The sequence below is a fragment of the Haliotis asinina genome, chromosome 10 (assembly GCF_037392515.1).
Source record: "Haliotis asinina isolate JCU_RB_2024 chromosome 10, JCU_Hal_asi_v2, whole genome shotgun sequence".
NCBI classification, from domain to species: Eukaryota; Metazoa; Mollusca; class Gastropoda; order Lepetellida; family Haliotidae; genus Haliotis; species Haliotis asinina.
The window spans coordinates 33,695,960-33,720,733 of NC_090289.1; the positions used below are offsets into that span (position 1 = coordinate 33,695,960).

Below are 24,774 nucleotides of genomic sequence, written 5' to 3' on the forward strand. Positions count from 1 at the left end.
TGAAAAAGACAAAATACTGTTAAAGGCCCAACACAGATCCAGTGGGCTGAGGGGTTTGGTTGATGTCTTGGGAGAACTGATGTACAAAGGGAATGACGCTCCCGCCCCTTCCTCCTAACATTTATGAACAAATTTAAATACATCCCCACCACCCCACCCCCACCCCCACCCCCACCCCCACCTGGTACATATGTACAAAACTGATCACCCCCGCCAAACTCCCATCACCCCACCCCTTCACCCACCTCGAATTAAATTTGTTAGTCCTGTAGGGGATAGATGTCACCGATTGAAACGTATATTATTTCTTTGTCTCTGCAAGAGTGTAAACGCTTTATTGAATATATCCCGGGTAAGTCTGTAAGACCATGTAGAAGTCTAAATAAACTTAATCTGAATATTTTTCGTTACTCTCAGTAGTGGAGTGTATCGAATAATGCTGAGGCTTACTTATACTTATGTGAGTTCAAGGGAGGAGAACGGCAAAGCTAAACGTTTCGTCATCCAGCCAATGAAATGGCGTGTATGTTATGACCTCTGACCTCCCAAGCAGGAAGTCAAGAGCTGGACCCGGAAGAGAATTACTAACTTTGAGGGATATGAACTGTCATACGAACCTTTACTGGTAGTTTTCGGAGAACGTGTATCTTTTAAAATGGCGCAGTTTTACGAGAGCATTCGAAATACTTTATCAGGTGAGGAAAATCTCCAACTTTCACTCGATCTCAGCAAATAACTAATTCGCGAAAGTCCCGTACTGAGAGGAAAGTTAACAATTTGTTTAAGCTTCAGAATGGGTACCGCGAAGCAAACAAACAGACGATCATGTATGCAGTACAAATATGTAAGAGCAGATCGAGTATAATCTTTATGTTTTGTTGAGAGTATGTCATTATCAGTATCATCACCGGTGAAAGTCTCTCTGTGAAAACTCAGGAAACAGCTGAACAATGATGAGTATAAGATGAGATTCATCAGATAACTGATAAACATTTTCTGAGTGAATTGCAGGATGTTTGATGTTTGCTCGTGTACCTGATATCATGGTGTACCTGATATCATATTACATGCTGTTTGATATTATATAACATGTCACTCTTCAAACACTTTAAACTCAAAATAGTAAAATTATTTAAGTAATAATTGTGGCATAATGTATTTTTATGCAGAATTTGACAAATTTCTGGAGGCTCTGAAAAATGAAAAGTTGTCAAAGAAGTTGCAAAGTAACAGGGACAAGGTGACAGAGTTGCTGAAGAAGTTGAGGGAGGAGTACCCTGCTCTTTCCCCAACAACAACAAATGATAAAGATGGTAAGATTTCCTTGCACAAGGCTTCACATGTCTGGCGCCGTTTAGCATGTCAAGTGTCAGCTTATGGGTCATCATTCACATTGTTAAAATATTGATAATTTTAGGTACTAAATATACATTTCCTCTCTGTGTCCTCTTTGTTGGGTATTTTTACACCAATGAAATCCTTTCTAAACAATATTTTTCTTTAGTTATTCTTTAAACAGGTGACTTAAATTTTAGATTGTATCTCTTTGTGTGCTGCCACAAATATTATTATCTAAATTTGCCACAGTCATGCTAGGAAAAGACAGTGGTGAGAAAGTCATAAGCTGTTCATAATGATTCGAATTAAAAAGATATTTCAAACTGTATGGTGTCATAAGGGTTGATGTTGTTAAATTAAAGCATTGAAGTTTGAAGCTAAATAGCAGAAAGTAGGTACCCAGTGGGATAAATTATTTGACTATTGACCTTCTTGCACATCACAGCCTGTTTGGGTTATATGGACAATACTGTCCGTTACCATGGTTCTGTTATCTGTGCTTATAGCATGCCTGTGTGTTGTGGAGTTAATATATATACATATAAATAGCCTAATTATTAATATTATTGATATAGTGCTTGTCAGATACTGATGATTTGGATTAGTCTGTGAGTAGTCCAGCTGACATGCATCATAATGGTAAACTGACCCTCTTCCTGGTTGCAGAGTCTGACGGATCAGCAGGGAAGGTGAGCACACTGAGTGGGGGCGTGGCAGATGAAGATGACTATGCATACACCGAGAGTAAGTGTAAACCTGTACCATGATGGTGTCAGAGATCAGCTATTGTGGTCAGGTGTCATTTTTCAGTTTATATAATATTACTGGTAGGACATTACTGAAATTTATAATGTGTTATTAATAATGTTTCATATATTTGTCTGTATATATTTATCTTTTTGGTGATGAATGATATTAAATGTCATCATAAAACAAAAAGTGGAAACTTTAAAAGCATAGAGAACACTGACTGTCCACTCTTGTCTCATCATAGACGTCACACTGACCTACAGCAAACTCCTTAAAATCAGATACTTCAGTCAATCTACAGTCATGCAAAAAGTATTCGGCTACTTGAAATAGCTTCCATCGAAGCTTCAATTACATGTTAATTTAGTGCAGCATAAATAATTTTCTTGAAGTTAATTTTTGTAAGATTTAAGTCAAATTTTGCACATGTGTGAGGAATTATCCTATTTCTTACATATGATATTGATAACAGAATTTTGGTTTTATTTTCCATTGCATTGAAATGTCATCACTTTGTTATGATACAGGATTACAAAATTGTCATACCTTTGAAAATATTAGTTAATGTCATTTGTTGAACTGACACACTAAAACTGTGTCAGTAGAATGTTGTGTACACATTTTCGCAAACAAAAAATTCATGTCATGTCATATCATGATTTGTATTAAAATCGCACTCATAGAGATGAAATTGTCTCTTTAATGTCACATGGTTTGTAAGTACCTTTGTAGATTTTTAGGGCAAGCATCATGTTTCGAAACCTTACAAACCTATGTGTTCACTGAGCCCTTAAGTACAAAGTTCAAGCATCTTTACAGAAAATATAAGCATGATACAGGTCTCTACTGTAAGATATGATCCTTATATTTAAACAGGAACTATCAATGTAATATTCAGTGCTCCAGATAAGCTTTTGGCCATTTTGGTATGATACCGAAACATTTGAAACTAAGTGGGTATTTCTATTTTCAAGTGGGTATCTATACTTTTTGATACCCACCATGTTTTTAAAATCCAGATTTTCATAATAACAGTACAACAGGTATGGCAGTTTTTATTCAATTATAAAATAAGACAAAATCAACAATGCTGAATTATAGCTATTAGCTAATATTGCTGTAGGAAATGATATGTGTAAAACAAGATACCAAGATGGATATTGGATGGTATAAAAGCCATATACATGTCCTCACTCTAAAAATTATTTTAATATAAACAGTTATTCCCATTGCATTGTTTCACTTAAATGCCATGAATAGCTGATCTTACAGGTTCTTTTAAAATATCAACAGCAACTGATTCTGATTGTGATACACAGTTCATTTACTCGTCCTCCAATGAAATATTTTTCAGTTTGTAAAGCATAAAAACAAGATATTTTACTTTGTGCGTGTGGAAACTTATTGCCTTACTTGCTCACCATTATTGATTTGTTTACAAAAAGAAGACAAGTATTTGATTGATTACTATTTATTGAGGGGCCATATCTGTTGCACATTTTAGAGGCTTTTTAATCGCAAATATTTAGAGGTTGAAAACCTTTATGTTTGCTAGACTTGACAACTCATAATATATGTAACATGATTTTAATGTTTTGGATAACTTCGACATAGCATAAACGTAAATGTTTAGAGTTTTTTTGATAGGCTAGCATTTATTTTTCTTGCATATTTAAACTTTTCTATAGTGTATTTTACGCAAATATGCAGTTTATCTGGAGCGCTGAATTTATTGTTGATTCTGATGCAGAGTATATTGTTTCATTGTCTCATTTGTGTTTACTGGGTGCACATCACCACATGTAAAACAGTGTAATAGAGTCATGTTCCTTGGGAGCACCAGGATCCTATGATTGTTTTAGAATGCCTGATTCGAATTCTCTCTATACTGGCACAAATACATTGTCTCAAAGGGTAGTAAACATTAAAGGTCACATGCAACGTGAAACACAACTTTGCAGATTCTGGTACCTTTCGGTATGCACTTACCGAAACAAATAATAAAAAATGCCAATTCAACCTATAAAGTTGAAAAAATCGCGATGAAAAAAGCCCGCGAAATCAGAGTTCAAACGTTTCACTAAATTCCCCCCAGCGCTGGGGGGAAAACTGGTTTCAATAGCTGTGCTGCGCTGCATCCATAACGCATGCGCAGTGAATAGGTTCGCAGAGCTTGAAACAGTATGCATGCCCAGCGTCTGAGGTCGTGAGCAGTAGTCTAGTCTTGGTTGTGTACACAAACAAGTACATAATCTACTCGTTACGTAAAAAAACTTGTTGATTGTGGTAAGCAGTCTCTGTCACAGAGAAAGCTCAGTGTCTGGATTATTCACGCCTATATGTCTGCCTTCCCGTCTGCTAAGACAACATGCAATACACAGCTTCAATCATTGACCACGTGCAATTTAAACTTAACACCTATCAGACTGTACGACATAAAGAAAATAAGATGATTTATGACTCGTGCACCCGAGTCCTGTGTCTGCCACATTATGTAATTAGGCACGTGTGATACACATGACATGTTTTTATGTCTGTGGGTTGCAAAGAAACTACATTCATTTTTTTCGGATGACTGGATCTGACGGAAACTGGTGCAAACTCTTGTCAGCTTCAAGTCCTGCTTTGTACTTGGACGAACGACAGTTTCCAGTTCACCATCTCTGCTGAGATAATTTTTGATTGGATCGAACGAAAATTCAGAGAACATGTATTTTCCAAACCCAACATCTCTATATACATTCTTCATGGATAACGACTTCTTTTAGTGGATATGATTTTGTTTGACAACAGTATATGAATCCATACTGAAACGATGCATCAAGTACACAAAAGGAAGTTGTTATCCATAAAGAATACTTCTAAAATGCCCATCAAACAGATCATCTTTCTATACACACAATGAACCCTCAGCATATCAGCAAATGAAACAGCCAATCGGAAGCCGTCGTTACACTTGAGTGCATATCCACCCGCTATGACTGGGTTCGGTCTCCCAAGGGCTTCGTTTCGGGGGAAGTAAGCCCAAGTACAAAATATTGCACTTTTGAATCACGATTGTACGCTTATAATTTTGTTTATTTGTTTTTTTAAAAGCAGCAATGTATATTATATGTCATGAATAAGTGAAAAATGTGTTTTAATTATGCTTGATTTTTTGGTTGCATGTGACCTTTAAGTTCCCACATATCTTTAGACTTGTCAAAGCCACCATCCCCAGATACATGAGAGTGTAGTGGGAATCTACTGAACAGTAAAAGAAATGCAACTCTGGCTATTTATCAAGTTCTTAAAGAGAGGACATAAAAATGAATGCTTACTTTTCATTTTTTTCTAAACTTGTGTTTCTTTTGCTGTTCTGTGTTCACTATACTATTTAATATGTAAGACGTGGTGCTAAGACACTTCACATATTGAATTAGTAGTGTCACAATACGGCGATGCATTATTGCATCCAGATACATTTGATTCATGGATTTGTGACTTCTGTGATGTGATACAGTGAATATACATGACTAGTAACAACAACAATTCAGCAGGTGACTCAGATTCTCTAGCGTTTCCCACCTTAGTTGGTTGTAAACAACATAACTTTGACATTGATCATTACCTCTTGGTGTCTTCACTAAAATATATGTCATCTTCCATCCCTGAAGGTTATTAACACTTTTTTCAGGGTTGTGATTCATCACCTGAAAGAAGGAATGCTAAAGTTATTAAACAAAAGTACTGTATCAGTATGGATTTGTATCCCACCTTGAGTAACCAAATACGTATAACACTGTATCACTGTATCAGTCCCAGTGTTTTATGTTTCATATCTTTTACTTACTGCATGTAAATTAGCAATGGTTTAAAGACATATTACATTAGTTTTTCAGATGAACTATGGATGATATTTAGTGGATGAAAATTTCATGTGTACATATTTCTATAATTTAAAGTGTGTCTTGCATGTTTTGATTCTGTTTTTTTCTTCTTTTTTTTCAAGCATCAGGTTTGGAAGTATTTTGTTATTTGAAAACAGTCAAGTAGTTAGTTTGTGTGAACTGCTCAAGCTAATACATGATGTTATGTGACTGTACAAATGGTTGAAAGAAGTGAATATTTAAATTTTTCTGTGAGCAAGGGTTCCTAGAACTTCTGCTTGGGCAATAAAAGTCAGAGACTGACAGTCGTGAGAGTTACCTCCCCTCCCTGCCTCAGTTTCCAGTTCTGATAACAGGATGATTAAAGAGCTGAAACATGAGGGTTCACTCAGAAATCTGTTGGTGCAGAAAGAAATTGTAAAATCAGTAAGATATTTTGTTAAAACATGTAAGATCAAGTTCACAACTATACAAGGCAGTAGAATTGTTTTTGTGTTTCTTTGTTTAACGCCGCACTCGGCAATATTCCAGCTTATGAAGGTGACCTGTTAATGGTCAGGTCTTCAATCCAGTGATTGATATCTTGAGCACAGATTTACACAAGTGGAATACCATGACATCGAAGAACCAGCAACTGACCACCCAGTCCCGCTGGTTGACTCTTACTATGCAAAAGATCACTGGATTGTCTGGTCCAGACTTAGTTATTTACAGACCGCTGTCATACAGCTGGAATAGTGCTGACTGCGGCGTAAAACTAAACTCACTCACTTACCATTCAAGGATTGTTTGCTGAAGATCAGTGAATTTTCAGGGGTTAAAAATTGTCCAAATATTTGGTGCTGTAACAAGTGTCAGTGCGAACATGAATGTCCAGTATAATTTCACTGAAAGTTGCATGTTCTTCTTTCTTAAATATGGAATGATGTCAACACTGGCAACTAGTCAGTGTTTCTTGAGAGGAATTCTATTCAAACTGGGCAAGTAGATAAGATTTAAGTCATGTCATAATAGCTCTAACGTTACTCTTTAATAGCTACAGTTAGCCCTTCTAGAAACTGTCACCTATAATTAACGTTAAGTTTGTCATTGAAGTGAGATGGTGAGGTAAATCTAATTATGACTGCTGTCACAGACAGCTGTTCAGGATTTTATGATGGCTTTATTCATTGCCAGTGTACAGTTCACATAACATCAGCGTAGCCATGGTAACAATGCTGTACTTTGACTAAACAAGTGTATTGTTAGGCTTATCATAACTACTTACGTACTAACTTATAATAATGATTAGAGAGTCGGTAGTACATTGTATAGGAATATCATTTAGTAGTGATATTCATAACGGCTGGAATGTTATGGACGTCACTTTTTTTTATTGTGATGGACACGACTTTTTGAAATATATTCTTAGTCTGCTTCATGGAGTGAATGAATGTATCGTGTCCATCACAAGCTGATATCCATAAAATTCTTGCCTTTACATAACATCTGCATCAAAATGAGTCAGTCTGGTTATGCTGACCCTATTTTATGATTATGAACATCTCAAACAAACCCATATGGTTGCAAAATGTTTACACATATGAGTTAACATCCAGTTCATACCAAATACAAGCGGAGGTAGAGACTTAATCAATCTAGGTCATAAGTTTATGGTTAAGAGGGATTGCATTCATTGGAAATGTACAAAATGTGTTTTTATAAATTTTATCAATGTCATCATTGATGAAATGCCATCTTGAAGAGAAACTACCAAAATTGTTGAAATAAAATAAAAAGTGAGATGAAGTTATAGTTATAGTGTGTACTTTTTTTTTTACTGAAACAGACTATAAGTTAAGTTAACACCTTATTGTTTAACTAAGGGATTATCAAGCATCAGTGAATTTTATGTAGACCAAAAGCATCCAGCAAAATGCCCCTCCTCAGGAGTTTTGACATGACGTTGGAATGAACATGTACTCTAACTGCTGATTTGCCATTTCGGAAGTTATGGATTGGATTGTGAATAAGCAGGATGTATACCCATAATATTTAGTAAGTAAATATCAACAAATAATTAGTGAATTAAAATAAGTGTTAAAGGCAATCAGTTTGTGGTGAGTTGAAATCAATGGAAATCAACAACCAGTGAGTTGATACCAGTGGGAATCATATAAATATCATATAAATGAACACCGATTCTTTATGCAGTTCAGTTTATAGTATAACCCACCTCACTAGCCCATTAAACAACATGAGTCTAGCTCAGCAAAACATCAAAGGATTTTCACTGTAATTCCAAATGTTGACTTCCTGGGAAGACACCTTCTTATGCCAGCAATTTACTTTTTAATCCTTTAATCATTTTTAATCTGTTGAACATTGCACATCATGTAAGTGATGAGATGCCGTTTAACCTGTTTAAGTGGAAGATGTTAATCGTTAATCAGTTATTAATAGATACTTTGTGGCATACTGCAGGGTCCTATCCCGGTTCCAGTACTATTTGTGTTTAACACCAAATTTCTTATTAGTCATAAACTGAAGAACTGTGCTGTACATCAAATGTATGCAAACTGTACCCACAGTTTTCAGTCTTATCCTACATAACAAAACATAGGTAAACAGTAATGGGGCATACGGTCATAACAAAACATAGGTAAACAGTAATGGGGCATACGGTCATAACAAAACATAGGTAAACAGTAATGGGGCATACGGTGACTAGATAAGGTAAGGTCTTGAAAGGTGCCAAAGTAGTTATACTAAAGCTGAACAGGTACAAAACTTGGGTTGATAGATGGACACGAGAACATCAAACAAACTTCCTCTGTCAATACCCTAAGTATCGGCTGAGTGAGGAATGCTAGTACACATTATTTGGAGGCTATATTTACTATCATTCTCTAAATTCAGACAGAGGGTCTACCTGGGCTGGGAGTGTGACAAGTGATAAAATGATGATATGTTAGAGTTCAGGATCAGGAACTGTCAGTGATAGATGCTGTAATTTAAGGTGAAAGGATGGACATATTGAATAACATTAGTTTATGTAAAAGTATGCCTGTGATTAAGAACTATTTTTTTATTCTTCCTGTAAGTCTAGACTTCCTGTAGGCATTTCGTTGCCAAGTGTAACCACACCAGTTCTCTCTCCAGTAACTGTGTTCACGGTAGGTTTTGTAAAAGTATGGGCAGAAATACAATAGTAAATATGTGTCCAAATCTTTTGTGCATGAAATTTTCTTTACAATTCTGAATCATTTCAAAATGTATTAGTTCTTCATATGTTGCTGTTTTAAGGTACATTTTCAAATTAAGTAGATCAGAATCTATGCACCTTAAACATGCACGCAAATCATTTTTTGTGTATTTTTATTATTTTTTGCATGAAAAACAGAGGTTTCTGTGTTAACGCGAACACTAAGGTTGACTTTTGAGACATATCGGCACTGATATAGCCACAGGTTATTTAATGCATTTGTGCAGCCCTAAGACAGGCCTGACAACTGTGGTTATAAGTATAAAATTTGCCTGATTATGTTTTCATTTTTTAGCTATATATCAGTGTTGATGGGATCCACCAAAGACCTAGGACACTCTTCTCTCTCCACAACATTATGAAAATTGAAATATTGATTTGACATTGATAGATTGCCATTGTTTGGTGGGCAATTGTGAATCATCAATAATTTGAGGAGATGTTAAACTGTGATGCTCTTTTCTATTCCATTAGCTGTAAAAGGTTACAAATGTATTTAGAAGATTTAGGGCAATGATGGTTAAATTGCATTTTAAAGATGGGCTACTGGGAGAGAGTGTCATGTTGATGGTTAAAGAATATAGTACAAGAACGTTAATTAATTAAATACTTTGACCAAGAGGAAATTTGTTGCTGCTAATTCAATTAAGATTTTTACACACTTTATCTTCTGAAGGGGGTGGTTTGGTAGCCCAGTGGTTAAAGCATTCACTTGTCACACCAAAGGCCTGAGTTTGATTCCCCACATGGGTACAGTGTGTGAAGCCCATTTCTGGTGTCACCCACCGTGATGTTGCTGAAATATTGCTAAAAGTGGCGTAAAATCATACTCACTCACTATCATCCTGAAGCTAGGGATTTACCTAATCATAAAAATCCACTGTTTAACCTTTCCAAAGTAGACTGGCATTTTGACATGATGTTTTTTCTAGGATTAACTAGCTTATACATAGTCCATGACATCAACATTCCACAGACAACATACTGACTGCAGAGCAGATTGTGGTCAACTGAAGGACTTGAAAAACGTGTATCTACATGTTTAGTTACCTGACCATAAAAGCATGTAAACTGATTGTACTTAGTGTTTCCCTGTTTGGCACTTGGCATTAAAGGAATAAAACTGGTCAGTTTAATCAGTATATGGTGTCTAAGTTTAATATTGATGGTTAAGACACACAGACATGCACACACACACACACACACACACAAACCTTTCTTTTTTTGACTGAATCCCATCCATCACCTGTTTAACATAGACCTCCCTCAAACAATTTGTGTTTGAAACATTATTAGAATTTTTGTTTCTCAAGATGAGAAACTGGCATAATTAATCATTATAGGCTACATTTTCTGACTCAAGTTCGTGCTCTGAAATATGTATAACAATTATTTCCATTGCATGAATTAATATGTCCTACAAAACTGACTAAGAGATGTTTTAATTCATATCAATAATTTGACATTATTAGCCTAAATAGAAAAAAGGTTTTGAAGAAAATAATCCATTGTCCGTTGAGGTTCTGGATTATATAACTGAAACATTTATCGTATTTTGAAATGCATGAAATTTTGATATGTTTGTGACAATGTGTAAGTCAAACCCTCTTTAATACTCACTAGTAATGGACTCTCCTTGAAGTAAGTCTGTCACCATCTGAACTAGACTGCCAGTTTGTCTTAAAACTGGTACAAGTAACCTTAGGCTGGGGTCAAACCTGTTGCTTCCTCCCACATATCTGTCAAGTAATTAGCCAGGTTTTACACATATAATCCTCTTATTGTGTAGGAAACAAGGACCGTCCTAGTGGTCCTTTCCTCTTGTTGTGGACAGTAATTAGTTAAGGCTTTGCACATCAAGCTGACGGCTTGTAGAGGTGCTTATTTATGTATATGTAATGAGACGTCTAACTATGATGAAATTAATCAACGACGTATACCAGTCCATCCATTCCAGCAACTATTTACAGAAACGGACAAAAACTTGGGATTTGCCTGGCCTTGAAGGTAGCATGATATAGTCGTTTAGGGAAACAAATAGTGTTTGTAATTCTTTATATGCTCAATGTTAATATCATGATCAGGAGAAAGGTTTCAGTCAGTTTGGTCTTTGAATAACAGTTTAATAGACCCACTGATTTTTCATCAAGTCTTATAAAGTTTGAGGTCAATGTTAATTTTCATCAGTTGGGTCTTTAAGTAAGTTTAATTATGTTTCATGTTTACATCTTATCTTTACAAAATCTTGAGCCATTCCTTGTTTTCTTACCAATATTTTGCTAACTGTAAGTAAAAGTTAGAAAATTAACATATAATCATTTTCAAATATGGTTACCATGGTTACACTTGCTTTTAATAATTATCATGTTTGAAATGCTTATTTCTAAACTGAAGCTTATACTTTCTTGTGCTGTATCTTACTAAGCTCCTGTCAGTGTTAAAAACTGTGTATCACTGCAAGAAATGAGTCCTTTCACATATACTACCCATCGATAGTTTAGACTTCTTTAAACCACTCTTTATGTGTCATGTATATATATATATGGTTACTTCAAAGATGAATTTCTCCACTAACTTGAAGGAACCAGCTGCAAACTTTATGCACATGAATTACACGAGGATCAGGCATCAAAGTTTTTAGAGCATGTGCAAACATCATGCATGTAAACAACTGTGTTTTGGTGTAAGTTTTGCAAAGGATTTGCTCGTTTTCACTGAGTTTCATCATTTAATTAAACTCATGACAATAATCTTTTTGACATTATGAATTTGTTCAACAATACTTCATTTCATGTGTAAACAGTATCTCTAAACAGAATGGAATATTTTGCATATCTAGTTCAGAATACTTGAATAAAGTACCGGTAAGGAGTCGAAACTTTTGATAGGTAGTATATGATGGTATGAAATAGGTATATGTATTGACATGTGGAAAACTATTAAGTTCTTAGATAGTCCTCAAGTGGATTCCGGAACAATGCTGCACAAAAATGATTTATTGTAGCAAACAGAGTGTCTTTAAATGTGTACAATTTATGAAAAGATTTCATGTTCATTAAATTATTTTGTTCAGTATGTTTAGAATGTTGGTTCTAGCCATCATGACCATTGGTGTTACAAAACTAGTGTCAAAGTGTAATACTGAACCATATTGCCCTGCTGTAGTAGGAATGGTACCACCTGTAGGTACTATTTTACCTTTTTGGTACAAAGCATACAGATTACCCAGTGTGTACCTTGTGCCATAGTACCAGTCTCATTGTGTTTCCTGTCACGACAATCATGTGTCAGGGAAAGATGAGGCTTAATTTTGTTCGACAAAAGTTTTCAAAAATAAACAGGAATGACAACATTGTTAGGTGTGCCTGAGAAAACAATCTCCCCTTTGTTGAATGCTGAAAAATATGTTGCTGTTTCTACAAATTAGTATGGAGGTACATGGTAGTGGACATTTTGCAAAATAATCTCTGGTCTGCTGGCCCGCTGACCCGTGGCTTTTAAAAGTCCAGTCAGGCTTGTAAATATCAGCCATCACTGGCCAAAATTTTCAATTTTCGTGGGGTATTTTTTAAAATATATCACTCTCTCCAACTTGTTAACTTATAACACTTTTAAAATCATTTAGATGATGGCTTGATAAATGATGGAATTTTACCTTTTTGTAATATTTTTCTTAGTTTCTACATTCACATTTCTGGCTAGTAAATTATTTGTGGGCTTGTAACGTTTAGACATAGCTAGCAGAATTTGGAAACTTTTCTTGCACATCGGTAGGAGATGCTGAAAAATTCAGGCACGTTTTGCTACATATTCCTTGACAGACCTTGAATTGTATCTGAATGTTGAAATGTTGTAGCTGTACAACAATGACCTGTTTAAGGTTTGTAAAGCAGTTCGTAACCCATTACTGACCAAATACATGTTTCCTCGTGTAACAAGCTTCTCAGACCAATAGCTTGGGCAGATCTACCTGGTCACCATGGTAACTGATGCCTAATTGTATACATGACAGTCCTATGATGTTAATGAGATATAAATAATTAATATTTCTGTACGTGGCAAAGACCATCTGGCCTTGCAAGCTAAAAGCTAAGTGAGTCATATGCATGCTTAATAAGCCATTTAGATGAGTCTCGGTTTTCAACAATGGCTTGAGGCGTGACATGTCAGCAGAAAAATAGATTTCATGGTTAATATTGTACCATTTTAAATGTTACTTTTGTCTTAATGTATACAGTAAGTACAGTTCTGTATTAGTAAATGATCTATTGATATTATATTCATAAGGATAAAGAGTATCACAATGCCACTTTGGGGGAATTGTTGCACCCTCCTAACAATGTTGTCAGCAGACTAGTAGTGATCACTACATCTCTTCATTCGTGCTTTGTGTAATATCATTTTCTACATCTTTTTTTTCATACAAATCAGTAGACATAATAAAAACTCCAAATTAATCTCTTCCTGAATCACATTTCCTAGCATGTATAAATTTACTTTATGGAAATACGGTCAACATATTGTTAGTGAGGGAAACGCTTTTGTCGTATCAGCATTATTTGAGGGTCAACATATAACAAAAACCTGTTGGGTTCAATGTCCGGCATAACTATAGTGGTCATGGTGATTTAATTTGAACTGGTAAGTTATCGTTGTGAAAACATGTTTTTTTTTTAGACGAAATGAACCCATATTATTTGTGTTCAAGGTGTCTGTACATTAGGATGAAGAATATTTTTACATGGATCTTCCCAATTTCAAACATTTCTTTATGTTATGGCTAACCTCTGTAGAATCATGTTACAATGAACGCATGTTATGAAGTTCTCTAGACTGAAAAATGTGAGTACAACTACCTCTGAACATAGAATGTTTTAAGATCATGAATGAGCATGTTTTCATCAATCATAAAATAATTTTTATCTTATTAAGTATAATGACTTATATATATAAACATATTTAAACAGATGTGCCTGATGTTGCCGTGAAGGATTTAACAAATCCAGTCAAAATGGGTTTCTTGGAAAAGAAGAGGAAAAAAGGTAAGTTCACTTGAATCACGATTCACATGCTTTTCTGTTTAAGGTCTTATGTATAGAAATATAGGTACATGATGTAAATAATTATTTCTTTATCAGACAATCCAGTGATTAACATCATGAACATCAGTCTGTGTGATCTGGATATGGTGATATGCAGTCAGTCAAGTCAGTGAGCCTGACAACCTGATCTGCTTAGAGAACCACAGGTTGCAGGGAACCTATGTTCTGATATAGAATCACAATGCCTTCTTTAAAAACGGCGGCAGTGGGGTAGCCTAGTTGTTAAGGTGTTCATTTATCATGCTGAGGTCCTGGGTTTTAGCCCAACATTGGTTTAATGTGTGAGGTCTTTATATGTAAACACAGTCTCCATTCCTCCTGACCTGATGGTCTGGTCAAGGGGTGTCAAGGCAGGTCACAGAAACATATTTCACACTGATGATTGGCTGTGGGGTAGCCCAAGTGTTGGCTGATCACGCCATGGGCCTGGGTTTGATTCCCCACATAGTTACATTGTCTGAAGCTTATTTCTGGTGTCCCCCACAGTGATATTACTAGAATATTACTAAAAGTGTTGTAAAACGCAACTCACCCCCACACACAATCAGCTGCAAACTTAAGCTGTTCTAGGATCTAATGATTGTATGTAGGACCCCAAGATTATCCCCAATTATTATAAACCTTACTTTGTGGCATTAGCCCTGTGATTTTGAAGTTCACCAAAGCGATTAAGAAGACCTGCACCACTTCTGTCTTTCCTCCTACAATTGCAAGGATATGATTGCCCAAACATCAGTAACCGACTTGTTGACTCACTTACTCACTGACTGACTGACTCCCTCACTGTTTTAGCCACACTTCTACAAAGTGCCTATCAGAAGAGGTTCTGTGTCATCCACAACAAGACCTTCTACTACTACGAGAAGAGCAAGGATGCAAAACAGGCTGGAGCCTTTTTTCTCGAAGGTAATATACGGAATGCTTCTGCCCGAGCAATTATATCTCATTCCGTGCTGATTTCAGCATTTCAGAGATCTCATAAACCAGTGCTTCAGTACACAGAACCTTGATCACGCATTAGGTGTTCAATTTCCTTGTGCCGTGTGTCAGGCTGGATAAAGACATATAATTCAAATTTGATACTCAGTGGGTAAGAACTTCTTACGAACTTTGTTTCAGTGTTTATTTTTAGACCAAAGTTGTTATCAATAAAGTCATATGCTTTTTTACTGACTCACCAATTTAGGTGAAAGCTGATGACATAATGACTACATATGTGATGTACCGCCAGGTTTATTTTCTGACATGTGATTGGCTGACATTGAAGGTCAAGGTCATCCAGAAGGAAAGGGGCATAAAATGTGCTGTTCAAGCACTCAGTAACTTGGAATTTGGACTGGAGAATTAATATTTGTGTCTGCATAATTGATAGTCTTTGGTATGAACTTCTGTTACATACAGAGAGTGGTAAATGTGAATTTTGGAATGTTTTATTTCAATATATGTTGTTTACAGCATGTAAAACTTGACACGTGTTTCAGAGGCATACTTTTTATGAAAGGAAATGGCTTTAGATACCAGGACTAGTCATACTTAGTAAACATGGATCAGGGTACAGTTATTTTTAGCCACAGTTCCTGTATGATGTTGTGAACATGGTGTCATGTAGTGTATATGTCGTCCATGACAACATACTTCCTGGGATGTTGTCATGGTGACCATTGTGATCTCACAATGCAATGCAGTCAAAAAGCTTTCCATAAGTACATAAATTGATGGTAAATATAATATTTGTATGATTTCTCATCAGTCAGGGTCTGATATTTGTTAATTGGTATGTGGACCACCTACAACTCACTAGTACAAGGTGGGTAGAGTCTCCGAAAACTGATGAAGGTTGGTATGTGGCTGCATGATGCTGAAAGATGTTTACAGACGGTACTTGTTGTTATCCTTCCTGTACCCAGCATAGCTAGATAAAACAAAGATTAGTTTACTCTGAGGCAGTGTACTGTGCTTGAGGAGGGTGTGTTAAACTATGCATTGGTATAGCTATCATGATGAATCCATGGATAATTTACAAGAGCTACCAACGAAACACATTAATGTGCACACAGTAGAGTTGGAAATCGGAAAACAAATCCAAGTCGGAGGACTTGTGATGAATGATTATTGATCGAAATATAGTTTTTGTAATGTAATCATAAATATTAAGCATTTTTCCACTGTTTTTTTTTTTTGTAATTAATGTTTTTGACAACAAATACTGTCATGCAGTGAATGCATGCATGCAAGAAAGACACTGGGATTGTAATTAAACAATAAAAGGGGTTAAAATTTTACATTTCATTTTACGTTACATTTTTGTGCTTTGCTTTATACTGTTGAGTCCATGTCTGTTTGTGAATATTTGTCAGACTTAATGATTAGTTTACTTCATTCAAGTGTGTTAAAATAAAAACACAAAATTTCAAAATCGAAGTATGTTTTATAAAATCAATAATTATTATTAATCCTTCTTTCGATAGATTTTAGATTATTTTCTATTATCGGAACACCACTAGCACACATTTCAGAGTGAGCTCAAGAATCTGACAGTAAACCCTATTTTACTGGAATCTTATATCCAAACCTGTTTACATGGAATATGTAGTACCCTGGTTCACATCCTTGGTACATATGGTACAAGAGTTGGTAAGTATACTGCATTCCTTACTTGCAGGCTATGAGTTCCGTGAGGCACCGCAACACGTTAAGGAGACTGCCAAGAAGGAGTTGAGCTTTGAGATTGTGGGGTCAGGAAAACGGTCGTACCAGGTGATGTGTACTAATTTACCTGTGTGTGTCTAGCATCAAATACACAGTGTCCAGATGAGTGGACAGTCTGTAGGCTTGTGAAAGGTTTGATATGAATTTCATAGGATGTGATTTGATACAATTATGTTTCTCATATTTTGTAAAATTAAGAGTGAAATGCTCAACAGGATTTCATAGAAATGAGAGTATATTATTTTGCATAAATTGTGCATACACTTTTTCATGTAATTTCACAGAGTTATGCTTCACATGATTCTAAGAATTCAGTGTGAAATGTTTCACATGATTTCATACAAATAACAATCACCTGTAAAATGCTTCATGTGATTTCATACAAATTTAGTAACAATGCTTCATGTGATTTCATACAAATTTAGTAACAATGCTTCATGTGATTGCATACAAATTTAGTAACAATGCTTCATGTGATTTCATACAAATTTAGTAACAATGCTTCATGTGATTGCATACAAATTTAGTAACAATGCTTCATGTGATTGCATACAAATTTAGTAACAATGCTTCATGTGATTGCATACAAATTTAGTAACAATGCATCATGTGATTTCTTACATATACATCACAGTTATGAAAATTAATAGTTATATGTGTCATATGATTTCATAGCTAAGTGTTTAATGTGATTTCAAAGGACAAAGGTGTCAGGATCAGAAAAGTGAATTCAGTATACACAAATGAGCTGACCTAGGGATCCACAGTAATAGTCACTGTTTTGTTCTCGACAAGATTCTGTGATGTATGCATTTGTATACATATCTGACATATTTTACAGTACGCTGTTACATTTCCAAACCTCAGAACAACCCTTTAAATTAGATGTAGTTGATACAGGTCTTTTGGACCTCTAGTTTTGTAGGGCAATATAAAAACCCATGTTAAATATTTTTTGCTAGTTTCTTATAAATTTTAATGAAATGACAAAAGTTTCTGAAATGATAAACTCTTTCAGCCTGTTTCTGCTGAGCTTTTTGGGGAGTATTTTGACTTCCTGTTACTCATTTGTGATGGACTCGGTAAATAACAGTGAAATAATTAGCCACTATTTTTTTCATATCCTCCAAAATAGTACATGAATTGATGGCCTGTGTTTTAACAGCACTGAAATCATATCCATTAACTGTTTTATTATTAGGGGTCGTTTTGGCTCAAATAATGCCAATGCAAATGAACTCACTCACTCACCATCTGTAAGGAACTGTCCATTTAAGAAATTATTGGATGAGTGGGTGGGCAAGGATAGTTTGGAAAAGCATTAGTTTTCATTCAGTTCTTCAGCACTAAACAAAATATAGTTAGTTATCAATACAAATGTATTCAGCATGTTTAGTGAACAATCCCTCCTTTTTCTAAACCCTAAAACAATATAAGCTTTTTCTGTTGTCTTCTAATATTATAAAGTTGAAAAACAAGATCATTTCTGGCTTCTAAAGCAACAAAAAAATTTCCATGATTTTCCTCAGCACATTAATTCTTGTCTAAAAATGTATACCTTGTCCTCTCCTTCAGATAAATTAAAAATTCTCATGTGTAGACCTCTTGCATTCATATTATGTTTTGATTTTTCCAGTTTCTCGCTGAGTCGAAGGAGGAGTTTCAGGCGTGGCGTTCAATCATTGAGAATGGCGGCGAACCAACAGGTGACATTCCGATAGAGGGCGAGTTTGGTAAGCTGCTAATAACGCTTGCTTCATTAACATGTAGCCTTGTTGGGAAACATGTAGTATTACAAGAATATGTTTTAGTATGATTAATGGATAAGATTTCTGAAATAATGCTCAATACAATTTAAATGTATCTGTTAATTTTAGCAATTATCCTTAATAATGTTTTGTAATGATGATGAATTATGATTTGATAAGAAAATGTGTGATATTTTTTGTAAAACAATTGAAAGTACTAATTCATTATTCTGAAATGTGTCTGCTATTGTATGTAATAATTGAAAATGGTTTCAGTTTGAATATATTAATGATATCAGATTTATTATTATGCTACAAGATAATGATTAATGATTGAGTAATTATGACTTCTTGTTAATTGTCTTTATTGTACTTGACACATTATGATGTAAGAAAAACATTAAATGTACATATTATGATGATATGATCTGTCATTCAGTATTAATAAGTATAATTTTTTGTCTGTCAAGAAATGATGATGAGAAACATTACATAAACTTAAATAGTCTTCATTACTGCACAATCTTTGTAGTATTCTAGATTTTGCACGGAATAGATTTTCGACAAATAGGCAACCATGTGTAGTCAAGTTGGCAGTCAAAGGATGGCTTTCACTCACATTGCAAACAGAAGTAGTCTAGAGTAGCGTCCATCTTGAAATTTTGTCTGTGTCCATACAGCAATACCTAACTTACAAAGCACAGTACTTTGTTTTCATTTTTATCACTTTCCCATATAGGTCTGCTTTTGCCATGTCCCTAAATCCATTCATTTAATGATGTTTTCCTGCTCATCACTACAGAGTCTACAAATCTACTCATAAGAAAAGTCTGTCCTCGTCGGATGTGACTTACAGAACATTTCTACCTATGACTTTCTACAAATCATAAAATATTTTATAAATCTATTTAGCAATCTCTTTCTTAATTAGGATAAGCTACTCCAAAAATAAATACTCTATTTTATCTAAAGACAACTTTCAGTAAAGATTTCAGATAAGAAATGAGAGACACGATGGGTTTGGGAAAAATGCACACTTTAAAAGAGCACACTTTATGGATAACATAAACTTTTAAAAGGAAGTATTTATATCACAGCAGTTTAAGTGTTACGTAACTTGCACAGCTCCTTTGGCAGACTTTTCCTGTAAGTTGATCTGTTGTGACATGCAGTAATAATGATGTTAAACAGAGAAAAGATATGAGGATAGGATAACAACTGTAAACCCACATGTAGATGAAAAGCTCAGTAGGAAATGGTTTACAGGAACAGGCTTTGAAATACAGCTTAAAGGCTTAATAGAGCAGGCAACACAGAAACATTTACATCAGTTCCATACAGAAGTCACAGCATGTTCCTGCATTAACTGTCTAAATACAGTTAACAATGTTTATAATGGTTGGTTATAACAAACTAAAATTAGTTGTCTCTTTGAGTTTGTTATAACCATAATTTACCAAAATGAGGGTAGATAAGTTAAATAATTTTGAGGAATTATATTGTAGTGACTTGGTTTGAAAACTTACTAATTTAGCTCTATACTGGGTATAGAACATCTTTTTAAATCTTTGATCTGTGAAACTGTATGGTACAGAGTTGCCATCTTCATGATGGTAAAACAGTAGACCTCTAAAAATAGTCCTTCCTTAGTTTGGGGTACAGGTGGGTCAGTTGTTTTAGGTGTGACAATGAGTTATGTCCCTTTGGTACATCAGGAACCTGTCACCATGGGTTCAAATCAGGGTTTGCTCTGATTTTTTCTCTGTGAATATGCACTATGCCCATGTCTGAAATCTTCATCACTTTCTTGACACATGAAGTTCACTTGCTGTGATATTACTGGAATATTGTTTAAAGTGCAATCGCACCCAACATACTCCATCAGTCAGTCAGTCAGTCACTCCGTAGTAATTGTGAATTGTTGAAATAGTGCTGATTCTGCTGAAACAAGAGGATTTCTGTATGTCTTGTTCAAAAATGCATTTCCAATGTTTAACATGTCCATCATGCATGCATCAATGGATATAACTCAGTTGGTTGTTGAGGTAATTGCTTACCTCTAAACTGCTTTTCAGACGATATTTATGAGGATATGGATGACGTAGCCGAGCAGGTGAAATCGTTGTCCACTACCAACGATGTTCCACAAACTAATGGTAATGCCGATCAAGAGGTCTATGATGACGCAGAGTCTACCACAAAACAAGAGGAAGTTATCGGCGAAATGGATGAGGTTTATGATGATGTGGGAAATGTCGAAAAAACGCCGACAACTCCAGAAAAGCCTACAGAAAAACCACCACCAGTTCCGCCACCGATGCGATCCTTGAACAAACCTTCAATGCCTCTCCCAGATCTTCCACCACCCCCACCCTCATCCAAACAGGATCAACCCCTTCCCGCCTTGCCAGACCTACCGCCACCACGACCCACAAAACCAATCCCAAGACCCAAGCTGGAGTTGTCCGTCAATCCACTGGAAGATTATGAGAACATGTATTATGGAAAATGGGACTGGAAAGCTGATTCCGATGAGGAGCTGTCTTTCAAACATGGGGAAATCATTCACGTTGTTAACCGAGAGTTTGACAACAAGGACTGGTGGGTGGGCAGGATTGATGAGAAGTACGGCCTTGTTCCGAAACATTATCTCATCCGCGCTTACAGAGCCATATGAAGAACACCGAGGAATCAAAATGTTCATGATTTTTTAGTAATGATTTTGTTTTGTTATATCACCTTTCAGTCAGTTATTATACAGCTGTATTGACAAGGTATTCAAGATGTACAAATTGTTTGTATACTTTAAACTAATTTTACTTGTTTTTCATACTCAAAATACTGTGTGATGATGTATTTAATTGTTTTTAGAAAAAAAATTTGGATAGAGTTTAATCAGAAACTATATTATATGGTCTCTGGTTTGATTCATGCTAGGATGATATTAATCCTTAAATGAAAAATATGAAATATATAATCACAAAATTAATTAAAGTTGCTACAGTCACTTTCTGCTCAATAAGCTATATTTTAGAGTCATGCAGCCATTGTTCCTAAAAGATATCTCAAGCATGACAAGTCTTAGTCTCTAAAATGCAAACATGTTTTTAATTATTTTGTTTTATCAGTTTGTATTCATCAAGCTGAAATTCACATTTTTATTCTGAAGTTTGGTATTGTACGTGGTAATAAAGTAGACACTTGATATGTTGATGTTTACATGGAAAAATATTGAACATTTTGTACTCTTAATTCCTACAGTTCCATTGTGAATTTTCATCAGTTAACATTAACAGTTAATAAGTTGATTTATTTATGTTGCATTATGTAATTTTAGTGTGATGGATTTCAGTGGATTTTTTTTTTTTTTTTAAGAATGGTTTCTGGGGCAAGATGTTACTTAAAGTATCATGATTTGATTTGTAGCAGTAGAAGACATGATACAGTGGACGTGATACTGAGTAGCACCTGATAATATTTAAGTCTTATGTCAGCAAAATATTTTTGGCCTTTTTTTTCTAATTTAACTATCAAATATGAAGCACTAAAATAAGATTATAAAACATAGTGTGACAGTATGGTTCTAACTACCATGTATGCTATCTTTTTTCATAGCAGTATATCATCATATGATTCATAGTGTAACGATGCGACAATAACACATTGTATCACAACACAAGACTCACAGTACAATACAGCATTTTACAACAGTATGTGCAGTTCATTACACTAAAGGTTACACAGATGTAAATGTGTGAAAAATAACCAAAACTGTTACGTTAAACGTTGGCGGCATAAAACTCAACTCACTCACTCACTCACTCACTCATTAAGGGTTATTTATGTAAATGTGTGAAAAATAACCAAAAGTGTTAAAAAGTTTATGCAGATTCTCATAAATATATTCTGGTAGGCTATAAATCTGACAACGCACAAAACCTTATATTTCTTTCTGATAGACGCACATCTTTGCTGTCTGAAATTTGAAAAAAATTATTCCGCGTTGTGATTTCCCTACAGAAAGTTAGAGAATCAGAACTTCTCAAATAAAACTATCAGGATAAGAATCATATCGTATTGTTTAGATATGTATCATATTCACCATGACTCATGCTTTCAAGTCCAACTTTTCATTTTGTCCTCCTAAGTAATAGCACATCATTCTTATTTTCAGATTTATTTAATTTTTTAATTAATATGTTTTATGCTAAGAGAAAAAATGTCATGAAATAGTCTGACATTTTGGGGTGAATCCATTGGAGTGGTCAAGTGTTATGCAGCTATGAAAATGGATGAATTATTCCAATCCAGCTCTACCATTTGTTGATGGTGTGTGTTCTGCCAAAATGCCTGCCAACTTTCCTCATATTTGGTACAAAAGTCATGATGCTAATTCCGACAGGTTTTGTATTAAAATAAAATGTGTCTCCACAAAAGTCATAAAAGTGTAAACATTTAAAGAAATAATTGTACCTATATCATGTATATCTTAAGGTTAGGTTGTATGCCAACCTGTGTCCTCACAGTCCATTTTCTATGCAGGCTTCAGTGTTTGTTTGTTTGTTTGTTTGTTTTTGCCTCATTCAGCAATATACCTTCCATTCAGTGCTATGAGCTAAATGATAAAACCACACTTTGGTTCTTTTTTAAGTGGTTTTTTAGTTGTAAAAATTTGGTCAGTAAATTGAATAGGTATGATGCAATGCACAAGATTTTTGAAAAAAATTCAAGTTGGTTTGTCAGTGGTAGGTGTTAAACAAAATATTGTCTCTTTTGAGTCATTATATAACATATATGCAAAATCTGACCTGTAATTATGGTTCATGATTGGAATTCTTTGTGTTTTGGCCATCTTTCTGAATGTTTTCTTTTTGATTTTAGATGTTTTAAGTTTTGCAGATTTGTAGACAATCAAGACAAAATTATAAGGCCTACGATGTCAATTAGCAAAGATTCACATGTGGCATTTATTGATATTTGTGCATTTCTGTATCAATCATAAGATAAGCTGTTGTTTAGTTTCAAAATGCGTCATTGCATTGACATGGTGCTAGGAGTGGAGAAAGGTGCTTTCTAGGCTTGTGCTGTGATCTTTTTACACAAAGATTGTGACTCATTAAAAAACATGTCCAGAATCCTCTCCAGTTCTATGATGTGCAGTATTACAAAAAGCTAGTCATGCTTGTTAAATTGGGTACCAGTTCCTTGTCTGTGAATCCTGAATACCATATTGATTCTTAGTTGAGTCTCAACTGCTAAATCTGCTAACCCATGAATCTCAACCACTGCTTAAAACAAATCCCAAAACCATATGAATGAATTAACTCCACAATAGAAAATTGTCACCTACAGATTGTGAACATGTTCATTTGTCATCAACGGTCGCTACAATTTGTGAAGATAAAACAGAAAATCACAGAAAAAGTAAAGTATTGAAAACATACAAGATATACAGGAAGTTTTGACAGACAATTGAGGAAGTGTTCCAGTTGCAATTATATGTCAGTCCCATGTACAACAAAGCTAAGCCCTCTGACCTCTTTCATGATCCATACCAAAAAGGGTCAGCAACCTCAAATTTGATTGGTCGTTTGATCCGTATTGGTTGTACAATTGATGGCACAAAATATTAGCTGAGTCAGCTGTTTATATTTAAGATGTGCCACAAATGGACTGCTATTGTGATTCTTTTAATACTTATCACATTACCAGGAATGATGTAAATTAATGGTTAGTTAAGTTTCTGTTTACAGTAAATATTGAGTACCAGCATGTATATGTGTGTGTGTTATTTGGTCCCAAAGAAACATTTTACTACCCCTGTAATTTTGGAATGGAATTTAACCATTGTTTTTTTAAACACTGAAGCAAGATGACTTCTTAATGGCTTTGTTAACTTGTGAATTAAGTCATATTGGACCTACTTAAAGGATTTTGCTGCAAGTGTTTTTACTGGAATATGTCATATGTCTGCATGCTTTTTAATTTTTAATAAAATGCAGTCATCATTACAA

General features: G+C 35.0%; 1 protein-coding gene across 1 annotated transcript; it reads left to right on the plus strand.

Moving 5' to 3' along the window:
• Nucleotides 1-566: 566 nt before the first annotated feature.
• Nucleotides 567-24,774, plus strand: LOC137297980 (src kinase-associated phosphoprotein 2-like). The gene is made up of 8 exons (XM_067829995.1): nt 567-695; nt 1,170-1,313; nt 2,005-2,082; nt 14,169-14,243; nt 15,096-15,209; nt 16,966-17,060; nt 18,649-18,745; nt 20,836-24,774. Exons 1-8 carry the CDS (start codon nt 656-658, stop codon nt 21,435-21,437), a joined length of 1,245 nt encoding a protein of 414 aa, XP_067686096.1. The 5' UTR covers nt 567-655; the 3' UTR covers nt 21,438-24,774.